The sequence below is a fragment of the Drosophila ficusphila genome, unplaced genomic scaffold (genome assembly GCF_018152265.1).
Source record: "Drosophila ficusphila isolate 14025-0441.05 unplaced genomic scaffold, ASM1815226v1 contig_791, whole genome shotgun sequence".
Classification (NCBI taxonomy): Eukaryota; Metazoa; Arthropoda; class Insecta; order Diptera; family Drosophilidae; genus Drosophila; species Drosophila ficusphila.
In genome coordinates, this window is record NW_025064737.1 from 25,848,742 (window position 1) to 25,876,488 (window position 27,747).

A 27,747-nucleotide genomic window follows, 5' to 3' on the forward strand; every position below is an offset into this window, starting at 1 on the left:
GACTCAAATGGAAAATTAAGAAGTTAAGTGGCAGTTGAATATTACATTAGTCTCCATCCATTGTAAAGTTAAATAAGCTCTCCGTTTATGACACATTTTTTCTCTCTCTGCAAAGGCTAGTGTTACTGTGGGCGTGTTCCCATTTATCAGGCAATTTTCCTGTTATTAGTGTTAATGCAATGCCAAAATGCACTGCAAATCATAATCATTTGCCGGATCAGAGTCGGCTTGGCGGCTTTCCAGCACAAATTAGACAAAGTCGACTTTCACGCTCGAAAGTTTTCGCTTAAGAATTTCTCTTTCGCAATAATTGACTCCAAATCTCTTCAATTAAGCATTTGCGAAACGGCCAGCAGAAGATGCACGCTGTTGAGAACCAGAAATAAACACACGCCGGACTTCTTTTTCTTGGCTCACTCGCAGTTTGTTTGTAATGCTTGCTTATTTTATGTTTTTTTTTTTTTTTTTTGCCTTTCCTCTTCATTTTTTATGAGAGTGGCAAGCAGGTTGTGTTTTCAGGTTTTCTGCTCCACTTTCTGCTCGTCCCGACACGCTGACGCTGGTGACACGGATGCGGATGTGGCGCATGGTAAATCCGCAAGCGAAACAAGTTCAGCTGACAATCAACATCACTTTGCCAGTGAACAAAAAACAGAAAAAGAAAAATAAAACAAGTGGCGCATGGAAACCCCAGTTGCCGCCTGATTTTGTGATTTTGGGAGGAGAGAAATACCCAAACAAGTACTAAAGCCCATTTCTTGTGACCTTAGCTGAAAATTAGCAGGCGATACAACTGTTATTATGGCCACAGTTTTTGGCACGTTTCCCTGCTTCACTGGTGGCCACCACTGCTGGCTTTTGGCCATTGACACAGCCCGCTTTTTGTCTCTTTTGGCCCATAAATAATCGCTAGCGTTGTGTGCGGTCTCTCCGTTCGGTTTCTAGTGGCACTTTGTCACTATTTCGTCTATATCGTATATCTTTCGATTTTTTCCAAGTCGAGTTCAAACACTCGCCTTGACCAATTTGTGGATTTTGGGGAGGGTGGGCCAAAAGAGCTCAAAGCGTTCAAGTACCGCGGCCAGAGTTCAATGTCGTATTGGTGTTATACTTATATAGCTTGGCCTCCTCCTTTCCGTTTGTCGTACACCATTAAGTCGGTTTTAATTACCAAAGTAATCGCAAGACAAACAATTAAAGGGGTGCGGCCCAAAAGAGCAAAAAATATCATATTCATATGGAGTTGGGCGAATTCGAGGGCTGCTCCACAATGGTAGATAATTTAAACAGTTTGCAAAAGATTATTAAAGTTTATTAATTGTGTACAAGGATAACAGTTAAGTTATTTTTAGACAGCTTTCATTTTCTATTTTGGTTTTAGTTTATAATTGATCACGAAACTTTTCCTCTGTCTTACTAAAATGTAAACATCTTAAGACTAATTACTTGCATTCATTTGGTAGTAAAGTTGACGACTTTTTTAAACACTTTTTAAATGGCTTCAATTACTAGGCTTTCTTGTTCTCTTCGCTTCGCTTAGAAGTTATTTTTACACGCTTTCCGTTCCACTTATTTGAAGCGTTTAAGTTGACTCACTTCTCATATTTCATCATATTTTGGCCTCACGTAACTTTCGCACTTTCAATTTGTGAATTAGCACATTCATCAATTAACACATCGCAAAGTGTGCTCCAATGACCCCAATTGCATTTAAAATGGGAATTTTCGGGTAACCGCATTTGGGTTCAAGTGATTTGCTCTCTGTGCAGTTTTTGCTTGGCTTTTCTCTTAACTCTTGGCTGTATTTTGTGTTACCTTAGGGTTTCCTGCCCTAGCATCCACCTTCTTTGTCTTAGCAAAAACCAACCTCTTTCGATTGCGTGTACGACCAACACTTGACTGGTTGTTCAAGTACATTTTAATGAGCACAAACAACAGACTTTTGTTGTCCTTTTGTTCACCCTTGCCCCAATGGCAAGCGGTCTTTCAAGGTGGCTTTTTCGAAAGGGAATCGATTGATTTACCAGGGTCTCTTAGCACATGACCTATGCCCACACTTTTGCGGCTTCCAGTGGTGGCAGCAGTGGTGGCGGTGGCTGATGAAAGTGCCCCACCCAGCGGGGCTAAGCTCTCGATTCCCCGTTGCAAAATTCGGGCATGCCACATTGAGTCATGGCTGCACTGCGCCATTTTTATTTTTAGTGGGCAGCCTATAAAATCTCTTCGCAAATTCATTATTTTTGTTTCGCCTACAGCAGCTTGGTGAATGTTTTGAGGAAAATCAAACACAATCGTTCGCGTATTAATTTTCGAGCTGCAGCTGTCGCATTTCCCATTGCACTTAAGCGAAAAAAATCATTTTTGGCGGCACACGCGGCGGCTACGTAATTTCCTATATTTGATGGCAAACAATATTATTTATTTAGCTGGCAACATTTTTGTGCAACATAAATTAGCAGCAACTGAGAACATAAATTTCACTTTTGCGCGAAGGGAAAACAAGAAAATTTTCCGACTGACAGAAAGTTAAAGAAAAAGTCAAAAGACCAGAAAAGCATTAAATTTAATATAGAAGAAAAAGAACACAACGATTCTTTTAAAAATGTGCCCAATATTTATATTACCCCTAGCTGCTACAGTTATTAATCTGTTGGTAGTCTTTAAAAAAATAAAATGATTTAAAATCTTTCTACAGAACAGAAATATATGAGAGCTCAATTCAATTAATTAACTTTTGGTTCGCCATAAAAAAGCTATCACTTCTCTTTGGCTATTTTCCACCTTTTTATTTCCCCCACCTGACGGGAAAAACACCTTAATTAGCCGTATTATCGATTGTTTACTGTATCTGGCCATCGGTGTATTTTTTCTGAGCTTTTAAAGTTTTTATTTTCAATTTGGCGCCAGTCCAAATTAGCAAAACCGAATTAACGCAGACACAGTCAACACACAACCCCGCCTCCCCCATCGCAGGCCTTTATCTCTTGTTGAATTTCAATTTTCCACTATTTTCTCTACATTCTCATTTCGGCGAAGCCAACGCTGCGTATGAGCAATGTGCAAGGCGAGAGTAAAACGCCAGCGGCAGACGGCAAACGTCAACATCCAAACCATCCGACAACATCTTGCTGGTTTCGGCATCGTAAAAATCCAAAAAATATTACCAAGGCACTGCAAATTAGCAAAGGGGAGGATTGTTTGGCACCGAGTGGGGAGGATCCCGTCCGAAGGAACGTGAAAAAATCTGAATGCGTTTCCGAGGAAAATGCCGACGACGTTTCTGGGGGCGTGTCTTCGACTGGAGTTTTGTTGATTGCGCCGAACGGCAGACCCACAGAACGAACGTTCCGCAAAATTGCTTTTACCCAACAGTTTGACAGAAAATTACGAACAATAATGCGTTCTGTTAATGGCGGCGGCGTACCCATTATCAGAGCCCAGGACTCTCTAGACACCAGACTTTTGCAGACAACCCCATTCCTTTTCCGCATAACTTTGCCCATTTGGGGATTGGTGTCTGTCTATGCGGCATAAAATGCCCACTATTACGGTCGTGCCAATTTAATTGTTAGGTTTTCAGTTAGCTATTTAACCACCACCAAACACTAAATTTGATTAAAGCCGCCGCCGCCGTTCGGCTGGTGTGGCTCTGATTTACGGCCACCATTAGTTTAATCAAAATCGGTTTAGCAACTTGAATCTCTGCCGAGTGATTTTCAATGCATTCGCTCACATCCATAAATGAAAATTCACCGGTTTTTGTGCATCCGAGCAAATGTGGCCATAAGTCTGGGCCCTGTGTCTGGGCTAACCAAAAGCCAACGAGTTAAGGGCCAGGCTGTAACCATGGACATGGGGCTACACCAACATGACATGGGCGAATTTCGTTGGCACTTGACTGCGTTTTCGGGGGCTGCTACAAATTGCCCGCAGACTGTGGGAGTGCGAGGATGTAACAACTGGCCAGGACACAGTAGTTGGGGAGCTATGGGAAACCCAGTTGGGATGGGCAATTTAAATTTAAGCTGTTGTGAACATGTTTACTTTGTGTATCAAGCAAGGGAAAATACATGTTTTTATGGGTTTTTGTATAGGAACTTGGTCAAAAAACGTTTCACAGCTAAAAGCATCAATGCAATTTACATCTAATAACCTAATAAATCGATCCTAATCACTTTTTAGTTAATTCAGAAAAAAATATTTTTTTGGACAAATTTTGTAATTTTGATAGGAGGTCAAATTTTGAAAACAAATAAAAAAAATATGTTTTTTGATAGAGGATCCAATTACGAGCTCAACGAGGTATGACATTCCATACTTAGACCACTTTTTGAACTTTTATCGTCAAAAGTATTAAAAAATTTTGGGTGAAAAATGCAAAAGATGAAAATTCTGGTGAGCAAATCACGTCAATGTTATTTTTCTGAACTCCAGACCTTGTCTGAATAATAATTTCCTTTATTGTGAACATAATGCAAATTTATTTTTTACCCCATTCCCTCTCCAGTTGGACCACTGTGGCTTGTTGACATTTTCGGGCTCTATTAGAATTTCAGCCAGGAGTCGGCGTGTGGAACCGTTGACTTTTATGCTTTGTAGGCGTCCGGAATGGAACGGAACTCATCCTGGCTGAAGTCCTGTCCGCCTGCCATTCAGTTGGTCCGTCCGTCAACCCTGATGCTTGACATTGCACAATGTGGAGCCGTCCATCCTTCTGTCACTCGACCCCAGACCACTGGATCAGTAACCCTCCCCCCATGCGTTGCACAACTTTTTCGTTTTCCCTTTATTTTGGCCATTTTTGCGGTTGTCCAACAGGCTTAACTCAATTTGCCACCACATTGGACTTCCCGAAATTAAAAAAGGCACGTGCAGTGTTTTTGTCAGGGGCGAAAAGGTGAAGTCCCCCATTTTGATATACGTATTCATTTCTTCAGAAAATTAGCGGCAATGAAATAGCTATAATTTGTCGTCATTTAGCACACACCAGATATTTTTGTTTATAAATAAACATGTTTTCTTCTCTTTTTTTCCTGCGTTTCGTTAATAAGTAAACAATTCGGCTGCTGGTTCTGCTGCTGCCGATGTGTTCAGATCAAATGAAGGCGTGGGCGAATTGGGCAGACCCAGGGGCGACCCTCCCTCGAAGGAAAAGTAATGGGGAAAAAATAATAGCAGACTGATATGATACCGCACCTTCGCCCATAAACAAGAAACTACAAAAGCCGCGAATCCAGCAGGCCGGCAGAATCAACAAACATAATTAATGATTATTTCGACAACAACAATTCTCATTAAACGGGGAATGAATTAAGACGAAAGCCAATAACGAGGCAAATAAATCAGAAACCGAAAAACGAGAAAGCCAGCCAAGTATTTTAATGCAAATTTACATATAATTTTCAGGTTTTAACAAACTAATGGAAACTGAATGAAACTTTATAAAAAAGACTTTATTTATTTGGCAGAAAATTTATGGATGTCATCGCAATTCAAGGTTATAACCTTCCATTGAAGAATTTAGCTTTATTTCCGATGTCCCACATCGTAATGGTTTTTATTTTCCGGCAGACAAAGAGTTTGCAAACAGATTTCTCCAGTCGAATGCCCGATTGCATTAAGCGAGGGAAAAGCTTTGCCACGTGGAAAATGTCACTGTTTGGCGGAAGTAATCATCATCAGGGCCGCCGAAGAGACTTTGAGTTTGGCAAACACGCTTTTCACACAAAATCTGGGAAATGGGATAACAATCAGAGGGAGAAAAGGGTTTTAAATTCAATTGAGGAATGGGTTTTTAAATATTTTTCTAAAGAAAACTGGATTTATACCTCAGACCAAGGTATTTATTTATATTTTTTCTGTATTATTTCTATAGCATACTTCTTTTAAGAAGATTCTGCTTTTTTCTCGGAAATTGATTCCGAATTTTTGGGTTGCACTTTCTCCCTGTGCAATCATACGACCAGTGCATTTATGTCGCCCAGACTTTGTCGATGCGGCTGGATGGCTGGTTAATAGTTCCGCAAACAGCGGGCCCTGGCCAAAAACGAAAGTTGCAACTTGCCGGGGCGGCAGATGAGTCAGCAGCGGACTGCAGCCGGAACTGGAGCCCAGGGCACTTCGGAGTGGCGCCAAAGTCGGGACCATTATGTGGCAATTATGCTGGCAACCCCCTCATGATTGTTGGGAGTTGGGTAAACCAACCCCGGGCGCTCGACGCCAGACGCACGACATGACGTCGTCCGGCGACCACAAGTTTCCTTTTTAACAACTCCGCGGAGTTACCCCCGAAAAATCGAATCGTTATTCAATGCCGCCCCCTTGCAGCGAGTGGAAAACAAACTTTGCCCCATGTTTGTTGTCAACAAATATCGGCTCTAATTTTAACGCTGCGTGCAGTTCGGCCGAGTTTAGCCGTTCGCAGCTGCACAACTTCGGAATCACTGGGCTTTTTCAGGCCGGGAAAACTTATGGCAGCGACTAGCAGATAAACAGATACAAAAGTATCTACAAGTTGTCCCCGCGTCGAGCAACAGCATGTGTGTCTTGTGTGTCTGCCAGCCTGCAATTTGTGCAGCTTTTGTCGCAATGTCAAGAAACTTTTGTAGCTCACCCATTCCAGTTCCAGCTGCCCATTTTCAACTCCCCAAAACAAACCCCCACGCAGACGGCAAACTGTTAAGTTGTTTTGGCATTTTATGTGCATAGCATTTAGGGATCAAGACATCGAGAATTTATGCCCAGAAATGGTACGAGGCGCATTTGCGACCCTGTACTTGGCTCAGATTCGGGACTCCATTTATCCATTTATCAAGTGCTGCGATACTGTTTCCCACAGGCTGCCACATGATAGTCCGACCGTATCGCATTGTTTAAGTTGGTCGAGATTACCCAAAGTCAGTTTCCAACTTTAGTTTTGCATTAGCTTAATTTAGGCAAATTTATACGCATGTTCACGGTGGGAAAAGACAACTTGTATAAGGTTTTTCGTGTTAACATCAAACGAGAAATTAAAACCGCTCAGTGGGTGTGTAAATAAATTATCAAAAAGCTAAATTTTTATTTTAAATTTTTATGACTCCCCAAAATATTTAAAAATATTAAACAATTCATTGGGGAAAAAATATATATTCATTTTTTTGTGTTGTCTAAGACTTTTTATTAAAAGAAAACAAAGAAGATGGGTTTTTAATAAGCAATTGACTTCGTTTTTTATTATTTTCTTTCAAATGGAATGTTGTTTTTTCTGTGTATTTCCCTTGAAGACTTCCACTTTTGAACATTTCTCTTGGGGTGTACGTGCGTGTGGCAATTATGCATTGGGGAAAAACTTTGTAGACACTTGAGAACTCCGGGCACAGGTCAATGCAGCTCAATTAAATGGCTTGTCCGAGGGCTTTTGTGTGCGGCACCCATTGACTTCAGTAAAAGGACGGCTGTTTTGGGGTGAAGCGCTAAAACATTTCAATGGGACTTGGGGGTGGTTAAAAAAAATAACTCTGGCGCCGGGGCACAAACAAGATTTTCCAAGTTTAATGGGGAATTTCAATCAAGCGCTGGCTTTTGCATGCCACTCGCTAAGTATCTTCAAGTGCTCCCGACTCCAGCCATGTGCATTTGATAGATACATTTGATGTGGCCACTGCACTCGGCTGTTTGTGCTCCAATCCATTCCATCGCACAACCCCCTCTTCCACTCCACTCTCTTGAAAGTCATATCTTATCGGCTTATCTGGAATACCAGAGACGAAAACACAGACGGCGATTGTTGTTGTTCTGGTTGACGTCGTGTTTGGCTGCCATAAAGATACTTGAATTGAACTTATTGTAATTAATACGAGTACGATTCGCCGCAGTATTTTCAATGCCAGCCGCTGGAAATGAATCTCCTTCGGCTGCAGAACGACTCTGGGCATTTTAGCATGCCTTCTGCGGTTTATCAATACAATGGGGGGAGTGCGGTGGAAAATCGGAGGGAAGACGAGCATGTGAAGCCCCAGCAAAGCTGGCATGTGTGTGGAAAAGCGCTGGAAAAACCCACCCGGAAGTTCAGACCTAATGCGTTTTTGCGTTTGCGGGGCGTGTGCAGTACATTTGACATGCCAGCAGATACAAAGATACATTAAAACCAATTCCAAATCCATTAGCTGGAAGTGGGCGACGGTGGGCGGGGCCGGCGCCCTTAAGTGTTTTCAATTAATAACCAAACTCTCGCTTGGCAAAAATTTTTTTCGAAATATTTTGACGACAGCCTGGGCTAAGTGATTGCGTTTCTTGAGTTTCCCCTGTAACGACAGTTAATTTGGCATCTTTTTATTACTTTGACGACAAACAACTTCCGCCAATAAAGTAATCAGGAGTGGAAAATATAATTCCTGGAACGCTAAGTAACTATAATGATTTTGCAATCTCAATTACAACAATCAGTACTCGATTGCTAGACATTTAATAATTGTAACTTCAGTCGATAAATGCCACAAAATAAATAATTTCAAGGGCAAAATGAAACTTGTTTATGGGTGAATACATTTTAAAGCAAGTTTTCACTGTAATTGCAAAATAATGGTACTATTAACAGTTTCATAAATATTCCATCTCACCATGTGTTCTGGTAATAAGGAATAGCATATTTCTTTTTATATAGCGCAAAATAACAAGTCGAAAGTCCATAAAAAATACTATTAAAAGACCCAATATTTTACTGTGTGTTTCAGTAAACTAATTAGTTAATTGGGCAAGCAACTATCATTATTTAGAAAGAGTATATCGAAATACTTTCTAAGTCTATATGCCCGACACTTAACGTCATCGTCTTAATCAATTTCTTTCAATCTTAAACAACTTGATTGTTTGCCTGCTCCCAATACCAATAATCTAATGCCAATCGATCAACACCATACTGCAATTCCATCCATCAACACCATACTCGTATAGAACCGATTCCGATTCCGCCATCAATGCCGTCCAACTGCAAAGCACAACCAACTGGTCGACTGGTCGACTGGTCGACCCATTTCAAGACACTTATTAAATCAACAACACAGCAACAATTTCCCGATGAGTTCTCGACTATAACTCAGGTTTTTGCTGCTGATATTATTGCTGCCAGTCCGTTCAATCCATTGCGCAAATATTGCAAAGTCAAAGTCCAATAAAGAAAAACCCAAGTCGGCGGAGAATCGAGGGAAAAAGACTCCGGCTCTCATCTTCCATTCCACTCGGGGTCTTTTACCCAGAATTTCGACTCGCTTTTTTGCCTCTGTCTGCATGCTTTGTAATTTTTATTGCTATTTCGCTAAATTGTTGTCAATTGACTTGAGATTGGCGCAAGTTTGGAGCATGTGTAGTTGCCAGTTTTTGGTCTACTTCGCTGTTTTTTTTTGTGAGCCGCCAAGCATTACAGTTTGATTACAAACTATTGACGATGGACTCCAAAGCAACCAATAAATCCTCAAACAGTTTGCAAACTTTTTTAGCAAGCACTTTAAACTTTTTATTAGTTAATTTTAAAAAACCCCATGGCATTATTGTGTCTTGATTTTTGCTTAAAATGTTTGATAAACAAGTACAGACATTAAACAGTGCTAAACGAGCAGAAGAAATCATCGACGATTCGCTGAAATTTTTGATTGGCATTCTCGCCGGCCATTAAATTTTGTTTTGCGCCAGCGAAACTGCGAAACTGCGGCGCAAAAAGTCTTGTTTGCCACAAAAATAGATGGGTATCTTGGTAAATAAATAAATAATACTAAAGTAAGCTAGCGGCGAGCGGTGCAATGGCAAACGAGACTTTTGTTTAGACTTGACAAAGGCCGCAGGAAGATATAAAACAGTAGCCGAGAGGCAACGGAATTCTATGCCAAAATCACGAAACAAAACATTTTTTTTTTGGGTCATCGTTAGCCATTTTGGCAGTGGCCATCTGTCCGTTTGCAATATGTCGCATGCGGCCGAAAAGCATTTTTCATAGGCCACCTTCTCGCACTGGAAAAAACGTTCGGTCGCGTTCTTTTGTCCCTGTAAAAAAAATGCTAATTCGCTGTCAGCACCCGTAGATATTGGCAATTTGTTGACCCTTCTTCATGCTCGTGTGGCTTTTGCGCTGTTCTAATATTCTGCCCGCTGGGTTAATAAACTTGTTGCCGCTCGACACGGCCCATAAATAAACACTTCTATTGATTTAGTACATCGACTGCGAACACAAAGCCAATCGTTCTGGCGTTCTCCTTTTTTTTTTCGGACAGTGTTTACAAGACTCTTAAGCCGCTTAAATGCGGAGCCAAGTCGTTTCTTCTTTTCCGCAGAAATACTTAATATTTATTTTGATTATACAAATACTTAATGTATAAGAACATCGAACAATGGCCAGGCAACAAAAGACGCCTGTGGGCGGAGCTTCGGGCTCGAATTGATGATTATTATTGTTGTTGACTCCTCAATGGCAATCGTAAATGAATACACCCGAAGAAAAGACCCAACAATCTGGAAACCCTAAGCAGGAAATGGCAATACACATGGATACGGAGAAACCCAATCTTCAGAGGTTTTTCCCAGTGCTCTGTCTTTTGATAATTCATTTGCCCTGCGAATTGGGCGCGTCGGGTGTTTGTTTGAGTGCCTTATGGGTATTTAAGGTGTTGGCTGCGACACTCACATGATTCAGGCGTGCTGCGATCTTGGCGTGCTCCTCCTGATAGGCTTTCCGGGCCTTTCGCTTGTCCTGTGAGAGATGTGTCAGCTTGTCGCAGACCACTTCCAGTTGCTCGGCATTGAACTTGAACTGTTTGGCCTGCTGATCCAGCTCATCCAAGTAGGATCGCCAGGACTTGGTGATCAGACTGCCTGCAAAAGTCAAAAGAATTGCAATCTTCAATAAAAATAAATTCCTTTTAAATATACATCAAAATATTACAATAACTGGAGATTGCTCTATTGTTGTAAAAATTAATTATACAAAAAACAAACAGCTTAATAAGATAGGAGTCAGGTATTTAGTGAATGGTATTAATGAAATCTATGCTATTTACCTAGCTTACGTGGTAGTAATCATGTGACAACTTAATTGTAGATGCATTATAAGAGGACAAATTAAATCTTTATTAGGAACAGTCTAAACCGCGGTAAACCGCAGCTAATCTGCAATTTACCCGGAGAATGACTCACTGGAGTTTCAACCGCTCAGCAGTTGGGTAAAAGTGCAATCGCAAGCCCCCGGCAATGAATCATTTCTCTTGAGCCAGCTTTTCGCTAAAGCAAAGCAAATATCTTGACCATATTTTTGGGAAATTGTTTGCTGAGCAAATCGAAACATAATACCCACGTCTGTTTTTCGGCAAAACTTTAAACTCCGTTTATTTTGCATTCAAATGCCAAGCGATTCAAGCTCATGGTCAAGGTGAGAGGCAAAACAGTCGGTGGAACTGGAGAGATATATGTTTATATTCGGGCTATATCAAATGGTCCGAACTAAATCATTCGGCTACGCTTTTGTGCACTTTCCGTGTGCGTGTGTTCGCAGCCAGCGGATGCGATTGTTTGGCCATGTAAACAACAACGAAAACATTTCCCAGGCGGAGCGAAGAAACTCTGACACTGACTGCAAATTATAGCAATTTCATGTGTTCTAGGGGAGCAGCGAGACAGCTGCACTTTGTCGACACTTTGATGAGCTCCAGAGAGGAGCTCTTGGCCAGAACAGCCCAGCACAGACCAATTTGGCCGGGGTAAGAAGAGTCCTGGCCGCCGGATGGCGATGCCACCCAGAGCACGGTAGTTGAAAACGATTTGCTTGTCTGGCGATTATCTCGAGTCGTTTGAAATAAAACCTAACGCGTATTATTCACTTGGAAATGCGATCAAGTCACGCGATAGCCACTAGCCAGTTTCCTTGGCTCTGCAGGCTGCCAAAATTCACACCAGTGAAAAATGTGTGGTAGAAGGGCTGCATTTCATTCTCCACCCTTGCGATATAAGATATGCTTTTGTGACGCCAGGCAGCTCGAACGGAGGCTATTAACACTGTCGCCGCATTATCCATCCACCGGCTTATCGACACTTGCTCTCCAAACTGCCGGACATTTACCCTGACTAATGGATAATACGCTGCTGAATGCTGTAACCGCACTGGCCACCCAAACAAATAGTGTGAGTAATCCCCCAGAGGTCAATGGAGTTCGGGAAACTTGTTAGCATTCCTAGACCATTTAGCAATAAATTTAATTTCGGGAGCATATGTCTAAAAACAGTTCTTGGAAACAGATCTTGTAATATATTTATTTTGTTCCCGTTTCCGTGGAGTAACTTAAAGATTACAATTGCTTGCAGTCTGAATCCCATTGAGAAATAAGCTTTAACGGAAATAAGACTCAAATCAAAAGATAAAAAGTTATTGGCTGTGCAATCTAATCGGATCTGCAGTGTGGCTCGAATCGCGTGTCTTACCTTGCATTTCGTCGGCCCGATCGATTTTGAGGCCCTGTTGGGCCACAGCTGTCAGGCTGATGGCGTACTCCTTGTCGCACTTGGCCTTCATCTGGATGGACCTCTTCATGGTCTCCATCAGCCGGAGCTCGGCGTCCTGGCGAACGATCAGCGCCTCGTGGGCGGCCCGACTTTGCAGGGCCGATGAGAAGCCCATCTTGCTCTCGATGCTACCTATTTAGGTTCCGGCTCTCTGCGAGATACGATTCAAGGGGGATGTGGTTAAGAACGGTTCTTATTGCGGGTCCGAAGTGGAAGGCAAGTGGTTTTCGGGGAGAGCGGACTGAACTCAAGGGAATTGCACAAGAAACACAAGAAAAAACACAGCGGACATGTGGCAAACACTTGTTGCATGGCAATATTTTTGAGGGGTTTCGCTGGCGTTGCTCTTTACCGCCTCACTGAAATTAATTATTTATGTCACACACACTTTTTTGAACATTTTTTGTTCGGCCAAAACAAACTTTCACATGCGTTGACATTTCTGGAGGTTTTTTTTCCGCTTTGCTTGCATATGTCACGACATTTGCTAATTACACACGATCTCGTCCCGGCTTTTGATTAACGACTTTATTCGAGTCACTGGCAAATGGCATACGAGTATACGTTTTTTATCCGCTAATTAACGCATTTTCCGCTCTCACCCAACCCGACACTTGCACATGAATGTATGTATTTATTTTTTTGGTATTTTGAATGCAACAGTTGTCTTCACTTGAACTTTTCCCCAAGTATTTTCCAAAGCAAAGCGAGCCAAGAGCTGTGGCGCAGTTGCTGCTCCTGCTGCTGTTGCCTGATGGTTGTTATTGTTGTTGTTGTTGTTTTGGTTTCAAAGAAAAAAACTTGTTTTTCCCGCTTGCTGGGCGAGCAAACAAAAATAAACATTGCCCCAAGGGAGGAGGAGCAGGGGGGAAGTCAATAAGGAAACACAGCGACAGAAGGTGTGTGCGGCAAGTACGTGTATCTTGAAGATACACAAGAAAAAGAGCATCAAACCAAGTCATTTCTCATTTTGATTTGTGAATAATGTTTGAAGGAGATGTGTTTACGTTAGTGTCACTTTTTGGCATCGCAAGCTGACGGGATTTAAACAATAGTGTCTCGGTAAAATAGTTGGAATATTTTGGTGTATATTTAGCAACTGACTTGAGAGTAAATTAAAAATAGTGACACCGAAAGTGACAGATAAGGTCAGAGGTAATAAAAGTGAGAGATCGGTTCTCATGGCCAATCTTAGAATATTTTTATCTCACGAAATGTCACCTGAATATTTTTATACTGAATGCGATTAAATACAAATATAGTTTTAATCTGATTAAAGTTTTTAATTGTTTATATCATCTTATGATTTCCAATTTTTTTCTCTGTTTCCTTGGATGCGCCAGAACAACAACTTGATGCATTGTCTGTATGTGCGTGTGCAGTTGGCCAAGTCGAGTAAAACATAAACGGGTTAGGCAGCAACTAGGGGAGCATCCCCAGCCACCAGAACCAGAACAACAACAAAAACAACCGAGACTTGGAGAAGAGTAGTAGCAGTACCACCGTTATATAAATTAAAAATGTAAATAACAATTTCAGCGGTGATCACGAAATAAATCCCCTTGTTTCCTTTGGGAGGGTAAACCACAATTACCGCAGAATTTCTTTGCCGTCGGATTTCACTTGCAATTTGCGTAATCAGAGCACAGTTCTTGGCACAATCATAATTAAATATAGATCTTTATCGTGTCAAAGGCCTTATCAGCGACGACGAATATGAATTTCGTAGGCCTATCAGATGCCTGCACTTCACATGGCCACGACTTGAGAATCGCGAATGGAGCACTGCACACAGAATATCGGACCGAATCGAGTCGCGGGGAATATTAAAACCAGGCCCAAACACAGCAAACCGTTTGCCTCGAATGTTCAGCGGGAACTGAGCGCCGGCCCAAAACCAAACGAGCAGTCGAGCCGACGCGGCGAATGAGCAACGCGAGAAAAACAGAGAAACCGAAAAGAGGCGAGAGAGAGAGAACGGTCAGGAGAACCGGTTGTTGGAAACCCAGCGAACATTTTGGGAAATAAAAGAAAGGAGGAAGGTTCAATAGTGGGTTATCCTAAGGGATTAGTTTTGTTTGCTGACTTTTGCCTTTTGACGTTACCATTATGAGCTACCCTCTTTAATGATGGAAGTCTTTTAACCTTTTGCTGATTTCAACAGATTAGATAGATGGATAGTTGTTATAATAAAAAATAGGTCCTTCAAATTCAAAATTGAGCTCACTATTTCCACTTTCATTATCATAGTAGTAAATCCTTTCTTGTACTTTTTTTGGTTTTCCATTTTCCGTCCTGGAATTGTTAGCAAGCATCACTTTCCCAGACAGCAATGACTGCTGTAATCGGAGAATTACCAAATTTCCGCACTATTAATTACACAGGTTCGTGCGATTCAAAGGACAGCTGCCAGGATCTAGACGCACCCACCCACCCACTTAGTCGCTTTGGAAACGGAAGCAGCTGAAATGTAACCAAAACAAAAGCTATGATAAATGTTGTGCGTAGATCTACCCTTGAATAGTCCTCGCTGAAACACCCCCGCAACCCAAACCCAGTGCAATGTCCATTTAATTTTCCCCCTTTCGTTGACTGTCAGTTTCACGATAAATGCGAAAGTGCATTTGTTCATCAAATGCAGGCTGGCCAATAAATTCATTAATAAATGAGAAAGTGAAAAGCACAGCAGCTCCACCGCTCCTGATGCTCCTTTCCTTTGTTGTCCTTGTGGTCGTCGATGGTCGTCCTGTGCTGCGCATAATGCAAACAGTTTTTACAAACTCCTGCACTGTCAGACGCTTTGCTTCCATGCACAGAAAATAATATTTACAAAAATTTTAAATAACAACATAAAAGCCATAAGATTTCCAACTCAAAAAAGGAAGGAAAAAGTTCGAGAATTCAAGGGTTCAGATATGAACAACGTGGATATGTATATCCTCATCTATTAAATATTAAAAAGATTTTTTTGTGTGCGACCAAACCACTCCATAGACCACCTCCCCAACCTCCGGCTGAATAATGGATATTGAAATCGCATCGGTACTTGGCAGGGTGTGAGATATTGTACTTTATGCCGATTAATGCTGCCGCGTCGGAGGACAAAACCCCTGACCATTGATTTGATTGCCGGGCAAATGGCGCGCCACCTCGGCCACCTCTTGGCCATAATATTTTGCGCCAGCAGGCCAGACGTCTCTTAGCCAGCCTGTTGCCCAAGACCGTCGCTCAGCGTGCTCTTTGTTCGGCCAGCCATTCATCTCCCGTTGTTGTTGTCGTTGTTTTATTTTCACTCTGTGTGTTTTCTTCTGGGTTTTGGGATGTTTGCCGTTGTCTATGCACCGGGTACGGATCCGTTTCCCGGGTCCGGTCTGCTGTGTTTATTTTGGTTGGAGCCAGACGGGAAAAAAGAAGATTTACAAAGGCGCCTCGGCCTCATAAAGTATTTAGTGAGACGGCGATACCGACACCGGCCACCTTTCTTCCTGTGTCCTTATGACTGGACAGGATTTTCTTTATTTGCTTGTTTTTCCCTCGTCCTGCACCTCGTCCCGCTCGGGAAATTGGACCAGCTATAAGTAGAGAGGCGGCCTAAATATCTGCTTCTAATTTAAGCAGACATCGTGTATTGTAACGCATAGTTGCGTCACATAAATCTCTTTGAATGTCCCATTAATGTTTGAGTTTCTTTTGCAAGTGCAATTCTCGTGGATTTAGGGCATCACTTTCAGCTGCTTTCGGAGAACAGAAGAAAATGGACGGCAACAGTTGGCGGCCAATTGAAACTAATGAATAAATTACTTGTGCAGTGTAAGGCAGTAAAATTGATGAGAGAAGTTCAACATGGGTCTGAACTCGTGTATATCTACTTTGGGTTTATATAGCCAGAATGAGACCGAATGCTTCGGCAATGGGAACTCGACAAACAATAGAAGACCGACTCGAAAATTGTGCAATTATGTGACAGCAATAAATGGGTGGTTGATAGGTTAGATGAAGCAACCAAATCAAAACAAAGTCATTAAAGAACACCAAGCAATGCAGAACTGCGTTTTGAGTAATTTGTATCTGATAGAAGCACCTATAGATGCGTATGAATCTTTAAGGTGTCTACAATAAATCTTGAAGATACGAAGAATTTTAGGAGGAAAATACTTTACACAGACATTTAGAGATACTTTGGGAAATGGAAACCTGAAATATTCACTGACTATTTAGTGTGTGAGGGTAACACCTTTTAGCTGGAAGGTTGCTGCAATGTCAGGTGCCACAAGACACCTCCTGGCCGCCTTGCTGCTGCTTAGCATTCCAGTCAGAAGTCGGATAGAACCCATTGAGCCAACGACTCCCATGCCAATTTGTTGCTGTGTGCAAGAATTTCATTTATGTCAACAACAACAAAAGCAAAAACACAGACAAGTGCATCGACAGCAACAAAGAAACGGTAAACACGCCCAAGAAAACTGAGCAGCTCATTTATGGAAATTATTAAGTGCCAGCATTTGACCAAAGTGGTTGCGTCTCCCAGTCAAACGGCATTATTATGCGTACATATTTTTATGGGCAAGGGCGGGAATCCAAAGAAGCTCAGAAGAAACTGTCTGCTCAAGTGATTATAACCAAAATCTAATTAAATTAGGATTCCTTTTATTAAACTATTAAAAGCCGTCAAAGTTTTTGGAAAAACTTGCATACTAAGCTATAAAATTAAATACGGCACTTTCTATTTTCGTTTAGAGGTGTGAAACCGCAAAAAGTTCCCTTATTTTTAGTCCAAGAAATATGTTTTTCCATATAGATCAATTTGCTTGGTATATCTGACCGGGCAAGCCCTTTCAAAAGAATATACACATGATCACAAAAAAGTAATAACCCGTTTGGCCTTGGTCATTGCAACTTTGATTCTGAGCTTCTCCTAATTGATCTTAATTAATGCTCATTTTAATTCTTATGTTCTCTTTATTGTCTGCTCTTTGCCATGTAAAAATTTGCATACATATATGCAAAATACTTAAGCACTTACAAAGATGAGTAACTGCTTGTCAAATAAACTATATTTAATATTTTTAACAAAATTATTGGAGGTATCAAAACATATTTAAATAGTGTTATACCCTTTGACGAGTCTAAATATTTTAAGCATTGTAACGCCTTTCCTAATTATCCACTAACACCAAGTCATTGCTACCAACCGCAACCAGTTCTCACAGGATGCAGACCCTATAAATACCAATTTGCCAAAGAAAGTGTGCCACAGTAGAGCCTTAAAATGGAACCAGTGCAGTATAGCTACGAGGATTTTGGTCGGCTGCCCACCTCTGTGGTTCGGATAATGGGTTACGATATGCTGGAAGTGCCGAAGACCCTATCCCAAAGGATACTAATGCGACTATATCGCTTTCTATGCCTCGGTAGTCACATCGTCTGCGTGGCGTTCATGATATTTCGGATTATGGAGGTGAAAACTATTGACAGTGTGACGATGCTGATGCGTTATGGCACTATGGTTACCTATGTCATCAATTCGGATACGAAGTACTTCACCCTCATGCAACGAGTTGCCATCCAGAGTCTGAACTCCAAACTGGCCGAGCTGTATCCGAAGACCACACTGGACAGACTTCATCATCTGGTGAACGAGCACTATTGGCCAAAACCAATTGTCTCCGTGATAATCATTTACATTAGCTCCTCGGCGATGGTTGTAGTCGGACCGATTATTACATCGATGGTGTCCTATTTCACAAGCCACGGGTTTTCCTACATGCACTGCTATCAGTACTTTGAATTCGATCCTGAAAAGCAATCCGTTTGGATATACGTGGGCATTTATGTCCTGGAATGGCTGCACAGCACTCAGATGGTCATCTCGAACATTGGCGCAGACATCTGGCTGGTGTACTTCCAGGTCCAGATTATTCTCCATTTCAGGGGTATCATACGATCGGTAGAGGATTACAAACCCAGCGTGGATCACGACCTGGATGATCAACAATTCCTGGCTAAGATTGTGGACAAGCAGGTGATACTCGCCAAGTAAGTGAAATATATGTATAATAAAAGATGCACTGCAATTTATTTAATGTATTATAATAGTCTTCAAACGGATATCAATGGAATCTTTGGCCGATCGTTGCTTTTGAGCCTGCTGACCACCGCTTCGGTTCTCTGCACTGTGGCGGTTTATACGCTGATTCAAGGTCCAAGTTTGGAGGGATTTTCCTATGTGTTCTTCATCGGCACTTCGGCCATGCAGGTGTATTTGGTTTGCTATTATGGACAGCAAGTCCTGGATTTGGTTGGGTTTTTAATAGGTATTCAAGTTCGCTTAGTAACTATTCGTTTTCTTAGAGTTCCCAAGTGGCCCATGCCGTGTACAACCACGATTTTCATGACGCCTCTATAGCTTACAAAAAGATTTTGCTGATCATTATTATTAGAGCACAGCAGCCCGTGCAATTGAGTGCCATGGGGTACCTGCCCATATCGCTGGATACTTTTAAGCAGGTAAAACATCGGTGATGTCGCAGAGATGATTTCTAAACCTTTTTTCTTTCAGCTGATGAGTGTTACTTACCGGGTTATAACCATGATAAGACAGATGATTCAGTAGAAGGCACAGATTTTGCTATATTAGCCGCTTTAATCGCACTACGCTAGTAACAACATACATAACTACATGTGTAGATCACTTAGGATCTGAGGGCAGCTTGAAGCCCACCAAATCGGCAGTATCCCTTACGGATCTCTCGCCTCGCCCGTGAAATTCCTTGTAGAGCTCCAAGTACTTTCGCTGGCTGGACAGATAGGTCAAGTATGTCTGTCCCAGGAAGGTTGCTTCATTGCGAGCTTTGCAATGCTGTTGTTCTGTTGTGGCGAATTTCTTGTATTGCGCCAAAACATAACGTGCGGCCAGTGAGTCCTTAATGCAGCCATTTGGAGAAGCCTGGCGAAGCTCGTGCAGCAAGGAGCGCAGCACCTTAGTTCCCGACATCCTACACACAAAAATATCAGACGTATTTTTAGAGAAATCCGAATTACCAGCGACTTACGTGATTTTTAGGAAACTTCGAAGTGTTTCTGCCGCACAGCTGATTTCCGCAGGGTTGCCACATTGATGTAACTGTCACAACAAAAGTAAAGCACAGTGAACCCTCAATGTAGTGGACAAACATACCGCAGCCTTGCTGTCAAGACCGACAGAGTAATATATTAAGTATAACATTTAGAGAATTTTTTTTTTAGCACAACAAACATATAAGGTGTAGATGTATTTTGTAGTGCATTCTTTTTTTTATTTAGGAAATATCTTAAATCTTATTACTGCTGGTGGAGCACAGCTTCAAAATATATATTCCAAGTAGAATCGCATTCTTGTTTTTTCATATAAACTAAAAATCGCGCTTCCGCCTATGCAGACCCATTCTAGTTCCCCGCACAAGATGCCCAATCAGAAAAACGATAGCACCCAATTGGATTGAAAACATTGCACTAACCAATAACAAAAATTTGAGTATCAAATCCGTTTGGAAAAACCGTTTATTTTAAAAGTTATTTAGCAGTTAACCGAACTCGTGGAGTTGGCGCGTTCACTTCCTGGGCTTTCCGGCGGCTGGCTTCTGGCCGGGCTTCTTGCCAGCGGCTCCCTTGGCTCCCGCTCCACCCTTGGTGACCTTGCCGGCACCGGCCTTGGTACCCTTGGCTCCGGCAGCTGGCTTCTTCTTGGGCTCGGGCTTGGCCTTGGGGGCCTTGACCGGCTTGACCAGAGCCTCGCGCTGGCTCTTCAGGGCCTTCACGATCTTCTGCTCCTCAATCAAGAAAGCGCGCACGATGCGCTCACGCAGGCAGCTGTGGCACAGAACTCCTCCATAGGTCCTGGACACGGTCTTCAGGCGCTTGGACATCCTGGGACGCTCGCTGGGGCGGGAGGGGGTGATACCCTTAAGCTTCTCCTTGCACTGGCCGCAACGGGGCACAGTCTTGTTCTTCTTCACATACTGGTACACCAGACGGCCTCCGGGGGTACGAACACTAAAAAGCGGGGTAATATGTATTACTCAGTTCGATATCTTAACAAAGGGAAATAGTTACATGCGCCGCTTGTTGGAGCGTGTGTTGTAGGACAGGCGTCTCCTGAGCGTCAGACGTTGAACCATTTTGCTGTTGTTGCTGCTGGTCGGTGCAATGCGGTGAAGATATATGCAAAAGCAAGGAGAATCATTGTTAGTTTGGAGTTCCACTACGGGGGGCGCATTTTTATCCGCATTTGGTGGGTTATTTTCATTAGTTTATCGCAATTTGCGGCTAATTTCTGTGAAATTGTAAATTGAACACGTGCATACCTCTAAAGAGACGAAACTAGAAAGAAAGGTGGTAGCCCTGGAGCTGTGCGGCGTGAACTTGGCTGCGCTGCTGCTGTTGGGTGTTTTCCAGTACTAATCGCCTTGCCAGATTGGTTGTATTTAGGGGCGATATTTGAATTAAAAAAGTTATATTTCTTATAAATATCCATTCATTTATGATTTAATTATTTTATATTTAAATACTAAATCAGTATATTTCGAAGGCCCAAGGGCAATCAATACTCGTTTGATTAACATTTTTGTTGTTGATCTGGTCCCTTATTGGCCTCTGTTACTACGTCCCTGGGAAAACCTGTTGTTGGTTTGTTTGTGGGGTGCAAATTGTTATCAAACCGCAAACAGATAACATTTAATTTTAGCAATATGAGCAAAGCAAGCAATAGTAAGTGTTTCTCGAAGTTTAGAGGACTTACAATATAATACTCCTGATCTTATAGTCATGCGTTTGGTGCTGTTGCAGTTGAAGGGTTCCAAAGACAAAGTGGCCAATGTCCAAAACGCCGCAAGCAAAATTGAGGCGGCGGTCAAGGAGCACAAACCTCGATTGATTACTTTGCCGGAGTGCTTTAATGCTCCCTACGGAACAAAGTACTTCCGGGAGTATTCCGAGACCATCCCCGATGGCTACACTTCCCAGCAGCTCTCCAGTTTGGCCAAGAAGCACCAGGTCTTTATAGTGGGAGGAACCATTCCGGAACTGGGTGAAAACGACGCCATCTATAACACCTGTACGGTGTGGTCACCCTCTGGGGATCTGGTGGCCAAGCATCGCAAGATGCATCTTTTCGATATTGATGTAAAGGGTGGCATTCGCTTCAAGGAATCGGAAACCCTTTCCGCTGGCAATGACTTCACCACTATCGATGTAGATGGTCACAAGATTGGCATCGGCATTTGTTACGACATCCGTTTCGAGGAGATGGCCAGGCTGTACAGGAATGCCGGCTGCGAGATGATCATATATCCTGCTGCGTTCAACATGACCACGGGTCCTCTTCATTGGGAACTCCTTCAGCGAGCCCGTGCTAATGATAATCAGCTATTTGTGGTTACAACTTCGCCAGCAAGAGATTCAAGTGCTGAATATGTGGCTTATGGTCATTCCATGGTGGTGGATCCTTGGGCAAAAGTGCAGCAGAGTGCCAAGGAAGGCGAGGAAACCGTGGTGGCTGATATTGACTTCTCCCTGGTGGAGCAAGTGCGCCAGCAGATTCCAGTCTTCGGCCAACGACGCCTGGATCTGTATGCCACCGAAAAGAAGTCCAAGTAAAGCTTTAAACGTAAACAACGACTGTACAACGCTTTCAATTTGTTGTACTGAAAGAATCTTTCTGTTTAAAACATGAAAAGTAATCCTTGTAGAGAATTTAAACATTGCATTTATATTTGTTGATTGTATATAAAATTTATTAGACCTAAACACATGTCACACTGATTTCTTACGATTAACGAATTATTGCTGTTTATCTGGTTGTGGACTATCCGAAGAAGCCACCTCCGCGGCAGGTGATTGCACGTAGTGGGGCCGCTGGGCTTGGTCGAAGAGCGCTCGTATGGCTTCATCGGTGGCCATTAAGGGCTGACTGATGAATTCCAGTGCCTAAATAAAGAGGCAAATATTAGATAATCAATTGGGAAATTTCTTAAAATAACTATTTCAGGCAGAACCCGCTTTAAAGCGAATGTGAATTTTATTTTTTCTGATACTCACCCTGACTGCATACTTTTCCGCTTCGCAAAGTGGACTTGTACTGGCGCTGGACAACTTGAGAGACTCTTCGGGTATGCCCACTCCCGAATGCAAGACCATCCGCTGTAAGATATTCAGATTTTCGGCACTTAGGCTGATCACATCGGTGGCGGGTAGGTTCAGGAAGCGAATCTTGGCTAGGAACTTGAGTTGCTTGAGCATGTCCAGTTGGATTTCGCGAATCTGGTGAGTGGCGTGCAGCAGCTGCTTTGTGGATTCGTTCAGTAATTGATTCTTCTGGGTGAGATCGGCTTTCCAACGGGCTAGTTCCTCAACCATAACACTGCTGGCGAGAAACTTGGATCGCCACACCTCACATTGCCCGGCTAGAAACTCAATCTGCTCGGTGTGGGTGGTGAGATTGTTCGCGGTATCCAGAAGAGCTCTGGCCAGCTGTAACTTATCCTCGGTAAGGAGATTGACCCGTGTCTGCAGATCCTCGCCTACCGAGGCCACTAGCAAGCTCTTCAATTCGCTGTTCACCTGCGTCTGGAATTTGTACTGCGCTTGAAAGTAGTTTCTCTCCTCTCGCATCTTGGCCAGCTCATTCTGAAGTGAAGCCACCTCCTGGCTACTAGCTTGGCTGTTTTCCTTGATATCCTTAGGTTCCGGATCAAGCTCTTGAGTACGAAGCGTTGACACCTGGTCCGCCAGCACTGCAATGTCCAAATTATTCTTGTCCCTGTGGATTTTGTGTTTGTTCGTTGGCTCAGAGATCATGGGATTGACGGCACCTGGATATGGTTCAAAAGGCACAAACTTGGGGGCCTTTGTCTTCTTGTGTTCCGGCAGGGTTTCCTGGTTCGACACCAGTCTGGGTCGCATTTGGACTAGTTCTCCCTTAGGAATGACGGGTGCCAAACTACGGGTAACAATCTCCGGGCGTCTGTAAAGTGTGTGTAGTCCGGGAAGGGGCAAATTGGAGGCGTGTCCACTGCTCGTGGAAGTCCTCCTACCCATGACAGCCTCCTGCACGATTGTGCTATCTTTTCGGGATAAGTGGGGCCTCTTGACTTTTGTGTCCACATCAGCACTCAATTGGATTTCACTTTCGGTTTTGGCCGCACCACTGTTTTCTGGTTGCTCCATGCCATCACCACTGGTGCGACAATCCGGAGATTTGACCACACTTGGCGCTGTTCCATCAGCTTCCATTTCTTGACAGTCTTGGCCAAGCCAAACTAATTTTACTAAATTAAAGAATTTCTCTGGCTGTGCCAGCAAAACAAAAACAATCGCTGAGGACTGCCAACTCGCTGCAAAGTTCTGACTTTTAGCAGTGTTGAGCAAAACCTATTTCTGCTTTGGTACATTATATTTTGAATATTGGAGGTGTGGCCAGAGCGGGCAACGTTCAAAACGCTTACTTGACTACCATTTAACAAGGTTTCTTAGGCCACCCCCGCGTGCGTGCACACCATTTGATAAAGTCTATTGATTGACCGAAAAAAGCAAATAAATAATACGAGCGGCTTTGGAAGAAGGTTTACCAGGTACCGGCGATACGAAAAGTACGCTGCCGCCGCCCCTCACCGCCACCCCCTGGCCACGCCCTTCCAACGAGTGCCGAAGGATGACCGCTGTGGAGGCTGATGTGCTGCAGAAAATCGATCTGATTGAGCCCACGACCGGAAAATTGTTTTTCGAGCACAAAACTGAATTGGTCTTCTGTCGACCACATTTGATGCCGCTGAAGACGCAGGCGCTGGAACGCCTGGAGGAAATGCATCGCGATACTGCTCGCCAATTGCAGAAGAAGCGTATCCAGAAGAAGTCTTCAGAGTCCACATGAATTAGTCCTGATCAAAGTCATAGTCGTCATAAGCACACACACACTAAAAAGCACAAGAACCCAGCACCCCATTTGGATTAAGATTAAAGTTTGGAAGAATGGCCTACCTGCTAAGCTTTGGCATCGTGGCCGCCCTCTTCCTGGCCAGCATCTCACTGTACCGCTATGGAAATATACCACGTCAGCACATCCTGGTCACCTTATCCGTGCTGACCGCCTGGTGCTTCTCCTTTTTGATTGTATTCACCATTCCGCTGGACGTAACATCGGTGAGTCAGGGATCCCCACTTGGGATGAAGAGCTCTTGAAGTAATTGTTCTAAAAATAAGTGCCAACAGAGGAGCTAATTAGTTTGTTCCCAAAGAATTGCGTTTTAGAATAACAACAATGCTAACAAGTGTTTTACGAAAGCCTTAAACCACTTTCTCATTCAGTTCATTCTTCCATATGGTATGCAACTATAGTATGTTTTCGTCTCTTATATGAATTCTGTTTAGATTTTCTTATAACTCATATTTCTTTTCAAACGCATTCGTTGGTGAGAACAGAAATTAATTAATTTTTTATCTAAAGCTAGCCAGACACCACCAATCAAGTTGTCAATGAAGTTCACCACTGGTTTTTGTTTGGAATTTCTTATCTTTGAATGATTCAGAAAAGCTTGGCCAACAAAAAAACCCAAAATACCCAACTGCTTTGGCACAGATTGTAAACATAAAAGTTTTATTATTTTATTTTGCCTCATTTACTTATAAATCCTGTAATCTTAGATTTTAAGTGAAAACTGAATAATAAACTAAGTTTGGATTTTCCCTACAGACACTTTACCGCCAGTGCGTGGAGGAGCACCGACCGACGCCACCACCAAATGTGACCAATACCCAAGCCGCCATTAACGCAACTCCGCCGCCTCAATGCCAGGAGCCGTGGGGCATGGTTCCCGCCTCCGTGTTTCCGAACCTGTGGCGCATTATCTACTGGAGCTCGCAGTTCCTTACCTGGTTGATTATGCCGCTGATGCAGTCGTACCTCAAAGCAGGCGACTTCACCGTGAAGGGCAAGCTGAAGTCCGCTCTGATCGAGAATGCAATCTACTACGGATCCTACCTGTTTATCTGCGGCGTTCTTCTCATCTACATAGCTGTGAAAGGCGAATCGCTGGATTGGCAAAAGCTAAAGGCAATCGCCTCATCGGCTTCAAACACCTGGGGTCTGTTTCTACTCATCCTACTTCTGGGTTACGCTCTGGTGGAAGTTCCTCGATCTCTGTGGAACAATGCCAAGCCGGGATTCGCGCTGCAGTACGCCCACTTTAAGGCGGCCAAGCTGAGCACTGAGAAGGCAGAGGCCGAGGAGCATGTGGATGACATTCTGGAGTCGCTGCAAGGTCTCAGTCGAGTTATACCGAACAACCACGATCTGCGTCCCTGTTTGGAGACCATCCTGCGTAAGGTTCCCATTGAACTGCAGGAACGGGCAAGCCGAAATTTCGCCCGCACTGGTGGCAGCGGCATGGGAGCCACCAGCTCTACAATCTTGCCATCGGAAAAGGCGCTGGTTCGCATTCATAAGCAAGTAATCAAATCCCTTCAGACGCTACAGCGCACCGAGGCTTTGTGGAGTGTGCAGGTGCAAACTGTGCTGCATCTGGAGGATGTGGCCAATAATATTCACTCCTCGGATCGGCGCTTCAAGACGGAGTTTCCACGCCAGCGAACGCAGCTGGAGAGGATCTGCTACAGCGCCACGGTGCAGTGGTATTGGGAATGCCTTCTGAAGGCACCGTTCCTCAAGACCATGTGCGTCCTTACCGCCACCATGTCGGCGATGGTGGTGTGGAGCGAATTAACCTTCTTCAGCCGCCGCCCTGTTCTTTCCATTTTTGCCAACGTGATTTACGTGGCCAAGGAGAGCTACGACTTCTTCACCATCGAGGTGTTTTCCATGGTGGTTCTCTGCTACTTCTTCTATTGCACCTACTCTACTATTTTGAGGATAAGATTCCTGAATCTGTATTATCTGGCACCGCATCACCAGACCAACGAGCACAGTCTGATCTTCAGCGGCATGCTACTCTGCCGCCTGACGCCACCCATGTGCCTCAACTTTCTGGGTCTTATCCATATGGACACACATATTATACCCAATGTAAGTATTGAACTCTTATTGTTAATTAACTTTTAACTTATGTCCCCTTTAATCGCCAGCGTATTATGGAGACGGTCTACACCCAGATCATGGGCCACATGGACGTGATTGGCATTATCTCAAATGGCTTCAATATCTACTTCCCCATGTGCATGCTGGCCTTCTGCCTGGCCACATGGTTTAGCTTGGGCAGCCGGGCCTTGAACGCCCTCGGCTTTCAGCAGTTCCTGCAAAACGAAACTATTGCCACGGAGCTGGTGCAGGAGGGAAAGGATCTGATAGCGCGCGAGAAGCGACGACGCCAGCGAGCCGAGGAGGCTATGGCCAGGAGGCGCGACCTCAACCGAACCGACCAGGTTCTGGGCAGCGATTACTTAAGCAAGTACCGGAGTGGAGGAGCAGGATCTCTCGCCAGTAGTCGCACCCCCGCGGATGGACTACTCCGTGATGGGGATGGCAGCTTTGACTATGCGGCGGTGGCTTCCTCCTCGGCACTTGGCGTTCCACGATCTCTGTCGGAGGAGATCAACGAACGGTTCGGAGTGAGCACCCAAGTGCAGGTGGGATTCCGGGACCCGGACTACGAGACGGAGCAGGATGGCCGCATCGTGGGCCCGCCACCGCGAGGACTCTTCGACGATGTCTAGACTCGAAAAATTGATGATTCTTTATTTCGAACCGCAACCGAATATCTCAATGTTTGCAATATTCCGTAGTTTGTATTTCGTTCGCGCTTAAGTATTTCCTGCTGCCACTGCTGCTGCTGTTCCTTCACACCTATGTTCACCATTCGATTGAATAAACCACTAGAAAGGATCTTCGTGCGCCTTGCGTCGGGAATAGCGTTTCTTCTTTCCAAATTCTTGGTTGACGTCGATGCCACTGTTGTCTGTTACTTGGGATTCCGATGCCGTCGAGATCTCTGAAGTCGTTGAGTTGCCGACGTCTCCTGACTCAACGTCGGATGCCTCCACATAGCTTTCATTCTTGGTCGGATCACGTAACTCGGATATGGGATGTGGATATATGCGCTTGCGGCCACGCAAGTAAGCACAGCGCGCGGTTAACGGAGTGTTGGGCGAACGCATCATTACTATTTTAGCTGAAAACTGAAATGACATTTTAAAATGCTAATAGTAAACCTGGCATGAAAAGGATTGCCGACTTGACGA

The 27,747-nt window shown here is 43.6% G+C and overlaps 9 protein-coding genes across 13 annotated transcripts in view; 4 read left to right on the forward strand and 5 right to left on the reverse strand.

Annotated features, from left to right (window-relative positions):
* LOC108099345 (tyrosine-protein kinase Fer) overlaps positions 1-14,390 on the reverse strand; it is a 27,869-nt gene extending 13,479 nt beyond the window's left edge. For all 4 annotated transcript variants that reach the window (XM_017202824.2, XM_017202823.2, XM_017202820.2 and 1 more), the window contains exons 1-3: positions 14,117-14,390; positions 12,442-12,673; positions 10,655-10,842 (exon numbers count right to left, since the gene is read on the reverse strand). In XM_017202824.2, coding sequence (XP_017058313.1) covers positions 10,655-10,842; positions 12,442-12,637 — 384 coding nt within the window. In that variant the 5' untranslated portion in view covers positions 12,638-12,673; positions 14,117-14,390. The remainder of the gene's footprint in view (positions 1-10,654; positions 10,843-12,441; positions 12,674-14,116) is intronic.
* Positions 14,391-17,791: 3,401 nt separating this feature from the next.
* On the forward strand, positions 17,792-19,135 carry LOC108099348 (odorant receptor 85f). The gene is made up of 4 exons (XM_017202828.1): positions 17,792-18,558; positions 18,619-18,820; positions 18,874-19,029; positions 19,082-19,135. Exons 1-4 carry the CDS (start codon positions 17,792-17,794, stop codon positions 19,133-19,135), a joined length of 1,179 nt encoding a protein of 392 aa, XP_017058317.1.
* Positions 19,128-19,660, reverse strand: LOC108099353 (protein FMC1 homolog). Its single transcript, XM_017202833.1, has 2 exons — positions 19,575-19,660; positions 19,128-19,517 (listed from the first exon to the last, which is right to left on the reverse strand). The coding sequence occupies exon 2, from the start codon at positions 19,514-19,516 to the stop codon at positions 19,211-19,213; it is 306 nt and encodes a 101-aa protein (XP_017058322.1). The 5' UTR covers position 19,517; positions 19,575-19,660; the 3' UTR covers positions 19,128-19,210.
* Positions 19,661-20,043: 383 nt separating this feature from the next.
* On the reverse strand, positions 20,044-20,908 carry LOC108099352 (60S ribosomal protein L34). 2 transcript variants are annotated; one of them, XM_017202831.1, is made up of 3 exons: positions 20,865-20,908; positions 20,614-20,694; positions 20,044-20,553 (listed from the first exon to the last, which is right to left on the reverse strand). In XM_017202831.1, exons 2-3 carry the CDS (start codon positions 20,676-20,678, stop codon positions 20,112-20,114), a joined length of 507 nt encoding a protein of 168 aa, XP_017058320.1. In that variant the 5' UTR covers positions 20,679-20,694; positions 20,865-20,908; the 3' UTR covers positions 20,044-20,111. The 2 variants fall into 2 exon arrangements, with proteins under 2 accessions (XP_017058320.1, XP_017058321.1); XM_017202832.1 differs by having other exon boundaries at positions 20,614-20,691; positions 20,865-20,904.
* A 235-nt stretch (positions 20,909-21,143) lies between these two features.
* Positions 21,144-22,309, forward strand: LOC108099350 (omega-amidase NIT2). Its single transcript, XM_017202830.2, has 2 exons — positions 21,144-21,267; positions 21,323-22,309. Exons 1-2 carry the CDS (start codon positions 21,249-21,251, stop codon positions 22,153-22,155), a joined length of 852 nt encoding a protein of 283 aa, XP_017058319.1. The 5' UTR covers positions 21,144-21,248; the 3' UTR covers positions 22,156-22,309.
* Positions 22,265-23,922, reverse strand: LOC108099347. The gene is made up of 2 exons (XM_017202827.2): positions 22,597-23,922; positions 22,265-22,485 (listed from the first exon to the last, which is right to left on the reverse strand). Exons 1-2 carry the CDS (start codon positions 23,788-23,790, stop codon positions 22,339-22,341), a joined length of 1,341 nt encoding a protein of 446 aa, XP_017058316.1. The 5' UTR covers positions 23,791-23,922; the 3' UTR covers positions 22,265-22,338.
* Positions 23,923-24,030: 108 nt separating this feature from the next.
* LOC108099493 (BBSome-interacting protein 1) lies at positions 24,031-24,427 on the forward strand. The gene has a single exon (XM_017203054.2). The coding sequence runs from the start codon at positions 24,209-24,211 to the stop codon at positions 24,425-24,427; it is 219 nt and encodes a 72-aa protein (XP_017058543.1). The 5' UTR covers positions 24,031-24,208.
* A 98-nt stretch (positions 24,428-24,525) lies between these two features.
* Positions 24,526-27,391, forward strand: LOC108099490 (LMBR1 domain-containing protein 2 homolog). The gene is made up of 3 exons (XM_017203050.2): positions 24,526-24,696; positions 25,247-26,575; positions 26,635-27,391. The coding sequence occupies exons 1-3, from the start codon at positions 24,526-24,528 to the stop codon at positions 27,220-27,222; spliced, it is 2,088 nt and encodes a 695-aa protein (XP_017058539.1). The 3' UTR covers positions 27,223-27,391.
* LOC108099492 lies at positions 27,275-27,747 on the reverse strand. The gene has a single exon (XM_017203053.1). It carries the CDS (start codon positions 27,694-27,696, stop codon positions 27,382-27,384), a length of 315 nt encoding a protein of 104 aa, XP_017058542.1. The 5' UTR covers positions 27,697-27,747; the 3' UTR covers positions 27,275-27,381.